We start from the raw sequence: 9,352 nt of genomic DNA, 5'->3' as shown, positions 1-9,352 counted from the left end.
TTGCTGGGACTCACCCATTAAGAAAGGGGCCAGTACATCTGGCAGTCCTTCTCGTGTGGCCATTCGCTCAAAGAGCGAAAGATAAGCCTCCACACTGTCTGCTGGGGTCATCTTTTGCAGAGCCTGCTGCACAGCCTTCCGAGGGTTACTTGGTGTTTCTCCAACCTCCTGGACCCTTCTGATTTGCTGCGTCACTGTGGTTTGTAATGCTGCGATCTGTTCAGCCAGCAGGCGATTGGTCTCCTGTTGTGCTGCAACTGCCTGTGCACTGATCTGCTGTTGAGCCACTGTGGCTTGTACTAGGCACTTAACCAGCTCCTCCATTTCTTTTCCTGGGGGTTGCAACGCTTGTGCAGTCTTTACCCAGGACATCCGACTGGCGTGTACCCCTCAAAGTGCCCGCATTCTCCACCAATTGTGGGGAACCCCAGGGGTACACATGCGTCTTCAACACAGTCCGATATAAATAAACAGTTTTTATTTCATCCAGTGGTAACAAAACAAACAGCTTTCTTCAGCAAAACGGTAAAGTAAAAGGCTTTCCTCAGCAAACATCAAACATAAAGATAACGTCCTTCAATAAGATTGCACTGCGTAGTGCGTTTAGGTGATCTCACCAAGATAGAGTCCACTTGCTTCTGAGCAGCCACACACAGACCTTTCTGTCAGTCTCTCAGCTTCCCCCTCCTCTCTCACCTGTGTTACCTTTTAACAGGAAGGGCTGTAGGGGAAGTACCTGCCCTCCCAAGTTAACCCCTTCTTTGCTCTCAGCCATGCTGACTCTCCACAATACATAGATATAGTTTGAGCACTACCACCAATAGGATATTGAACCTTTAAGAATTTGGTTGGTATTTGGAGGATACCAAATCTCGGCACATTATTTATTTATCTCCACACATTATTTATAAGTCTAGAACCCCTGTACACTTTATATTGTTGTCACAGGTCCTGTTGCAGATTCTTCCTGTATGGCAAAACCATTATGACTTCCACTAATTATCAACAAATCCTAGAGCCAAATGTCGCAGACAGTGAAGAGACTGAACATATAATGACATATGGACATATAAAGCCAATATTGGGTAAACTGACAGTTCTAATTCAGATCAGCAAAAATAACGTTATATAGAGATTTTATTTTATTTCTTTTCTAGTGCAAAAACCTGGAGGGACACAGCTTAAACTGCTCATGACTTTTCCAGATTATGGACAAGCTCTCTTCAAACCCAAGAAGTGAGTATTGAAAAAATATGTATCAGCAGAAAGAAGAAATGAAAACATGTTGTGCATCACAAATCTACAGTACTAGAGAAGTTAAGATAGCAATTGATCACAATGTCGTCCTCAAATCCGTCTCGCACTGCACAAGTGACCTTACTCTCACTGATCCCAGATTCCCTTTCTAAGGTTAAAAGGGTATTCTACAATCAGGGGCGTAACTAGAACTCACAGGGTCCCATAGCCAAATTTTATATGGGCCCCAACACCCTCCTCCGCAACCTACCCCCAGAACATGTTCCCGTGCCTGCGCCGTCTTTGTAGTTACGCCACTGGTCAGAGGGCACAGTGCTGGGTATAATGAGGGGTATAGTCAGGGGGTACAGTGCTGGGTATAATGAGGGGTATAGTCAGGGGGTACAGTGCTGGGTATAATGAGGGGTATAGTCAGGGGGTACAGTGCTGGGTATAATGAGGGGTATAGTCAGGGGGTACAGTGCTGGGTATAATGAGGGGTATAGTCAGGGGGTACAGTGCTGGGTATAATGAGGGGTATAGTCAGGGGGTACAGTGCTGGGTATAATGAGGGGTATAGTCAGGGGGTACAGTGCTGGGTATAATGAGGGGTATAGTCAGCGGGTATAATGAGGAGTATAGTCAGAGGGCACAGTGCTGGGTATAATGAGGGGTATAGTCAGAGGGCACAGTGCTGGGTATAGTCAGGGGGTACAGTGAGGGGTATAGTCAGGGGGTACAGTGAGGGGTATAGTCAGCGGGTATAGTGGGGGGTATAGTCAGAGCGCACAGTGCTGGGTATAGTCAGGGGGTACAGTGAGGGGTATAGTCAGCGGGTATAGTGAGGGGTATAGTCAGAGGGCACAGTGCTGGGTATAGTCAGGGGGTACAGTGAGGGGTGTAATAGAATTGGGTACAGGTAGAGTATGGGAATTAATCTTTTACAGTCAATAGAGGGTGTGATGAGAGTAGATGGCAAAAAGGCAGTGAAGATGTGACTGTCACAAGCAGATGGGATCGCTGTGCGCACACACAGCCGTCTCTCCTACACACAGACACACACTGTCACTCACCGATCTTGCCAGGATGCCACCAGAATCCACACTGCCACAAGGTACGGGGTCTAAACCATGTGCCATTCGCAGCGCACCAACTGCAAGACATCCCCCGCCCCCCTTACCGCCCATCCTCATGATAAACGGCAGTGCCTGTGTCCCCGGTCTCTCCTCCGACCCCCGGCCGAGCCTATCTGCAGGGGCAGACCCGGAGCAGAACTCCACGCGACCCTGTTAATCTTGCCCTGGACCGGGCCCACCTCTGATCCGGGCCCCATAGCGACCGCGTGGGTCGCTATGGCGGTAGTTACGCCATTGTCTACAATATTTTCTCAATGCAGCCAGAGCTGTGATCCTGCGACACTGGAAATCGCAATCCGCCCTGTCAGTGCCGGAATGGGTTGCAGAACTTAATCAATTGATGCACATGGAGGCAGGGCCGTAGATAATTTTTATTTCTCTAGCAGACAGGTTTGAAAAAATATACCAGCCATATCATTCCTAAACCAATCCTTTACCCTGAGCAATATCGATTTTGTTGTTTGACACTATATTGATAAAAACCATGTTTTAAAAGGACTTATAATTGGTACCTACCAATTCACACAAACCACTTAGTATACACTTATTGGGATTTTTTTACCAAAAACTTTTAGAAAAATAAATTTTGGCCTAACTTTAGGAAGAAATTTGATTTTATTTGATATTTTGTATAACAAAAAGTAGAAAAAATAATTTTTTCCCCCCCACAATTTTTGTTTTTTTTTCCATTTATATATATAAAACAAAATAATAATAAAAGCCCAGCAGTGATCAAATAGCACCAAAAGAAAGCTCTATCTGTGTAAAAAATTAGGTGCCTGGGGGCAGGTCTTTCATTAGCGCCCCCCCCCCAAATCAATCCATAGTTCAATGCTGTAGACCAGGGGTGCCCATTAGGTCGATCGCAAAGCGATCACTGGTAAATCGCGATGTCCTGTCCTCCCGCCGTGGGGCATCTCCTCTGGATCCTTGCTGCTCTCCCCCATCTGTATGCAGCGGGAATCCGAGGAGAAGTAAAGGAAGCGCTGAAGACGGCGGGGGGGGCGGGGCGGAGCACAGCAGCATGGCCGAGCAGTGAGGAGAGAGACGATTGGCAAGGATCTGACAACCGGCGGCTCTCTCTCTCTCCTCACCACTCGACCATGCTGCTGTGACAGCGGCTACCTTCACAGCTCCCCCCGCAGCTGAAGTGCTTCTTTCACTTCTCCTCGAACCCCATCTGCCTCTGTGTGCGTGGCCGAGTGGGGGAAGATCGGTACATATCAGTGATATGTACCAATCCTCTGTGCAGGACAAACACTAGAGCGATCAACTGATCACTCCAGTGTTTGTAAATAACTTGGGACACATAGTACATCACTTCCTGTTCATCACTTCCTGTTCATTCATGAGTTCCTCAATGGGGAGTAGCACTCTGTACAGAGGCTCCGCCCCATTCAGAAACTGGATGATAGTAAAAAGTTTCTGAATGAATGGGAAGCCTCTGTGCTTTCCATTCATTTAGAACAGAGACTGCAGAAAAAGAGATTGAGGACTTTGTGTCCTCGATTTCTTTTTCTATTTTAAAAGGGAAATGTCAGGGGTCTGTAATTTTAAAAAATACAATTAAATAAGAAATAATACAAAATAAATAAAAAATGGTAAAAAATTAAAAGAAAATCCTGGAGGCAGGGCGCTGGGTGATGTCACACGCCTGTTTGGGGGGGGGCAAGTTTTTTTTTTTGCCTCGGGCGCAAAAGGAGCTAGCTACAGCTATGCTCCTGCGGTGCTCGTGTGGCTGCCGGCTGAATGTGTTAGACGGCGCAGACGGAAAGGGGCAGGACACCTCTCCCCGTGTGCAACGTCAGCCACATTCGGCCACACGAGCACCGCGGGAGGACAGGACGCCAGCGCCTCTAGAACGCACTGAAATGCAAGCCTGCCGACTCCCTGCGTATTGAAGTCAATGGCACCGCAGCCATGCCCCCCAACCACAGTGCGATAGTCCGCACCCGAAACGCAAGCACATTAGTGCCTGCATTCCGGTCCATTGGGATCTGCAAAAATAATGCTTGCAGCATTTTTGCAGATCGCACTGGACTGGAACGCAGGCACATTAAGGGGGTTAAACCCCCCTATCCCCCTTATCTACGCCCCTGCATGGAGGAATTGACGGCTCAGTTATATGATAGCAACAAGAAATTCATTTATAACAGGACTCTGGGTTCTCAATCCCTTTTTCTATTTTAAAAAGGGAAATATCAGGGGTCTGTTGAGACCCCTAATATTTCCCTGAAGCCCCCAACAGTAAAGTAAAAAAAAAAAGAATATTTAATAAAAATAAACATAAAAGATTAAAAAAAATGATAGTTTTCTAAAAAATAAATATAAATAACATATTACATTTTTTTTGAAAAGGTTAGAAAAAAAAAACATTTTCATTTCAGTGCACCTCTAATTGTAACAGTATTTTGAATCATCATTTGTAGTACCGTGCAGAAACAAAGGCAAACATACAGTATATCCTTCGCAAATACAGATAAGTTGGTCACATCAATGAACTTGAAATGTATTTCCACTTCTGCAGTCAAATGTGAGAAAAATATAAAGTACAGTAGGTGTTATCCCAATTTGGCTACAAAAGTGGAAATACAGTTTAAGATCAATATTAGAGCTGTGGCTGCCCCTGTCAACACCAAAAGTTGATTAAAAATGGACTGAGCCAGATGGAAAATTCTCCATCGAACAGTGACTACATTCTAACAAATGCAGTTACTTTTCAGGTAATTAGGAATCTGCCGGTGCTGCGGCTGTCTGAATACAAAAACTAGCAGGGAGATCCCAGCATCCATGCAGTTTAGCATGGAGGGGAAACCAAATTATTTTCTCTCATTTAGCTTACGGGGTGACTGATATTTTTTATTCCTCACTGAACTAAGTTACCTGGCATGGAATAGAGATGTGCTTTAACCAAAATTGGAAAATTATTGATTGTGCTTTGAGATTAAAACTGATATGTAACATACTACAAAATAACATTGTTGATATTATGGCACTATGTGGGAGGGTAAGGCTACATCTACATGTTAAATTAAGATGGTTTTAAAGAATCTTTTTAAATATGTCTAAATAAAGCTTGTTATGTTTATACACATTTCACTTGACATCCTTGGGGTGCCTAAAAAGTCCAGGTCTATTTTTTTCTTATTTTTTTCTATTTTTTACAAAATTGCAGTTTTGCTAGTTTTGATATAAAATACTGTTTTCTTTAACTGTAGACAATTATTTCTGAAATCTGGGCAGATATGAAAGACACTAATTACTCTTGCTATGGACATTGACAATTCTATACTTATAAATTACCTTCCTGGTCTTTTTCAGTCTATTGAGCCATTAATTAGCTGATTCTTCCTGAAATGTTAGGCATTCATGTACTGTCTTCTACCCCAAGGAAGCCTTGTTGCCTTACCCTATTATGTTAATTTCCATACCTTACCTGTATGCTTTTAAAACTAACAAAATGTTGTAAAAGAAAGATGCAGTTTAATGCAGTTAGGGATCACCAATAAACCATTAAATGTATGTTTTTATGTACCTGAATTTGACTTGCCGAAAGGAGAAGAAATCAGAGTGAGTATAGAGATAACCACATCAGTTTGCTGCTACTGTCCTGTCAGTAGGCCTGGGTGGAGAGTGAAAACCATTGCATTTCTTCCACAGTCTATAACTGTAACAGAAAGTAGTGTAATCTGCCTGGCTGTGATGTGGGTAGTGCTGTATAAATCTCAGAACTTGGATAGACAGAAACACACAAGCTTGGAGTTCAGTTTTACATTATGGTAAAATGTTTTAGCTAGTGGCCTTCTATGTGGACTTAATGTTAAGGTGTTGCTACATTTTCTGTAGGGCTGCAACGATACCACTTTTTCAACACCAAGTAAAAGTACTTTCCCTTGCCGATACCAATTACTGATACTTTCATGTGACATTTTTTTTTAATGGGTCACTCAGACGTGCTGCCGTGTGTCTGCGGGCGTTCACTAGGGCTGTGTGTGGTCTTACCAGGGCTGCATGTGGCATCTCACCAGGGCTGCTTGCGGAGTCTCACCAAGGCTGCGTTTGGGTGTCACCGGGCTGCACTGGCTATTGCTGGGCTCTCCAGCAATACCAATTACCGATACTTTTTCCTAAAGGGACACGTGACATTTTTACTAAAACAATACAGACTAATGATTTTAGGGCAGCAATTGAGGACTACAGATCTCATCAATCAATGATTATTCAGCAATGGAGAATGGCAACAGCAATCATGGATTGTTAAGATTTGTAGTCCTCTATAGCCAGTTGCCATTCTCTATTGCATTTGATTAGCATTGTGACATACACCAATAAGAGAAGAACAATAGGCAGCTGCAGTATAAAAGTTTACTTACCTGAGAAGGAGGGTATGGCAGGTTTCAGAAGGGTTGCGGGGGTCATTTAAAAGTGCAGTGGTGTGTCTGCAGGCGTTCACCAGGGCTGTGTGTGGTCTTACCAGGGCTGGGTGCTGTGTGTCACCAGTACTACTTCACATCTCACCAGGCCTGGCATGGGGGTCTCTCTAGGGCTGCATTCGCGTCTCACTAGGGCTGCATATGGGTCTCTCGAGGGCTGCATTTGGATCTCACCAGGGCTGCATTTGGCTCTCACCAGGGCTGCATTTGGCTCTCACCAGGGCTGCGTTTGGGTCTCACCAGGGCTGCGTTTGGGTCTCACCAGGGCTGCGTTTGGGTCTCACCAGGGCTGCGTTTGGGTCTCACCAGGACTGCATTTGGGTCTCACCAGGACTGCGTTTGGGTCTCACCAGGACTGCGTTTGGGTCTCACCAGGGTTTCATTTTGGTCTCACCAGGGCGTCATTAGGGTCTGAACAGAGCTGCATGTGGAGCTCTACAGGGCTGTACTTGCTATTGCTTGGCTATTGCTACCGGCTACTTGGCTATTGCTTGGCTCTCCAGGGCTGCATTTGGGTGTTGCCAGGGCTGCTTGCAGTATGTGCGGCTCTCCAGGGCTGTACTGTGGGGTGCCGGGCGTTGGGCTAAAGGGCAGGTGTGGGGCTTGTGCTGTGCCTGTCTCTGGAAGGAGGAAGAGGAGGAGATGTGCGGCCAGACTGGCACTGCAAAAGACAGCTATTGCGAGGTCCCCAGCAGGCTGTCTGAGGTCCCCAGCAAGCGTGGGAACTAAGGCAGCCAAACTAGTTAAAACATTTAAGGGGCCAGTATTGGCCTTTTAGAATCAGGGCATTTTTACGAGTAAAAGTACTCATGAAAATGCCCTGTATCAGCCCAAATACTGATACCAGTATCGGTGCAGCCCAAATTTTATGCAGGTGAATTGGGAAATATCACACTAGGTAAAGCACAAAAATACCATATTTTTCGCTCCTTAAGACGCACCTAGGTTTAGAGGGAAAAAAGGTCTGTTTTTTTTTTTTTTTAAAGTTGTGCGGCTGTGCGTGGCTCCACCAGTTACATCGTCCATAACGTCTGCCATCTTTTTTTTTATATATATGCGTGTTTTCGCAAGGGCAGGGGACTTTAATTTTAGGGGGGATTTTTAAAGGAGAACTATGAGGTGAGTGAAAATCACTTAGCCTCATAGTTCGAGCCGACGTGTGAATATGAAACTGTCACATGTCGGCTCAATAGATTGGGAAGTGAGCGAACACATACCATCACTCTTATATAGGTTTAAGTAAAAGGATCTGCGCTATTAGAGAAATAGGGCTAAAGTGTTTAAGTGCTAATCCTAAAGCTGCTATGAAAATAGTATATGTGATGTGCAAGTAATAACTCAGCGCTATAGGTAAATTATAATGCTTCCATAAAGAAATAAATGTAGATGTAAATTATTCTTTGTTACGAAACGAAAAGATATATATATCCACCAAATTGGTGGAGTTAATACCTCCTCAAGGTGTATATATATATATATATATATCTTATCTGCCCCTTGATGCGTTTCGTCACCTGACGTCTTCTGAAGGTCAACAGATCTGTTGACCTTCAGAAGACGTCAGGTGACGAAACGCATCAAGGGGCAGATCTTTTCACTGTTTAGTAAGCGCTATGCTATGCTAGTGGCTTTCATGTGAGAGTTTTTATTCTGTTGACCTTCAGAAGACGTCAGGTGATGAAACGCGTCAAGGGGCAGATCTTTTCACTGTTTAGTAAGCGCTATGCTATGCTAGTGGCTTTCATGTGAGAGCTTTTATTCTGTTTTTTCTATTTGGCCGGCCGATGCTTTGAAACTTCGATGTAAGTTGCTACTTTTAAATAAATATTCATTGTTGGATGTACCACACCATGAGGGTTGTTTCTTCTCTCCCATAACCCTAATAAAACAATGATCGGGATCGTATATAACCGCTGTTGTCCACGGATGAGAGAAGCCGGCATCTGCTTTCAACAGAGAGCCGGGACCTCCACGAGACTGCAAGGGAGAAGCGCCTGAAAGTGTTCTGTCTGCTGTCGGGTGAACTTGAGGGAATCGGAACGGGAGATCAGAAGTCCTTCGCTCCTGAGTGATTATGCTATATATACTCACCGACTCTGGTGAGTACCGATTACCTGGGGGGACAGCTGATTGGAGGATCGGATTTAAAAGAACTTTATATTTGTTTTTTCGTTTGCTTGGAGGACCGGATTTAAATGAACTATATTTTTATTTAGTTTGCTTATTTATTACCTTTTGATTTATCCATCACTTGGCTATCATTATCACTTTTATCGTATATCCAAACTGGTTTCTCATTTTGCTATTATCTGTTATTTGTTAATCCTCAAGGTGGTGCTCGGGAGGCCCCAGCGGGCGTCCCTCTAACATGCCTGATTAGAGGGCCGCATCTACCTGGTCCAGCCAGGCTGGATCGCCTTGGTATGCTGGATCAGGCAGACGCGGCCCTCTAATCAGGGGCTGTAGAGTAAGCCACTGGCTAATCAGGAAGCAAATCAGGAGGCCTTCCGAGGACCCCCTTAAAGACCGAGCTGCCGCCGATCGCAG

At 44.7% G+C, this 9,352-nt stretch overlaps 1 protein-coding gene across 1 annotated transcript in view; it reads left to right on the top strand.

Moving 5' to 3' along the window:
- LOC108799869 (extracellular serine/threonine protein kinase FAM20C-like) overlaps positions 1-9,352 on the top strand; it is a 152,612-nt gene that overhangs the window by 59,995 nt on the left and 83,265 nt on the right. Inside the window, exon 3 of the mRNA XM_018571797.1 lies at positions 1,158-1,236. Within this exon, the coding sequence (XP_018427299.1) occupies positions 1,158-1,236 (79 nt within the window). The remainder of the gene's footprint in view (positions 1-1,157; positions 1,237-9,352) is intronic.

Source organism: Nanorana parkeri, unplaced genomic scaffold (assembly GCF_000935625.1).
Source record: "Nanorana parkeri isolate BGI_ZX_2015 unplaced genomic scaffold, ASM93562v1 scaffold1841, whole genome shotgun sequence".
Lineage (NCBI taxonomy): Eukaryota > Metazoa > Chordata > Amphibia > Anura > Dicroglossidae > Nanorana > Nanorana parkeri.
Note: the sequence above shows the minus strand (reverse complement) of the source record. Positions and strands in the feature narration are given on the sequence as shown.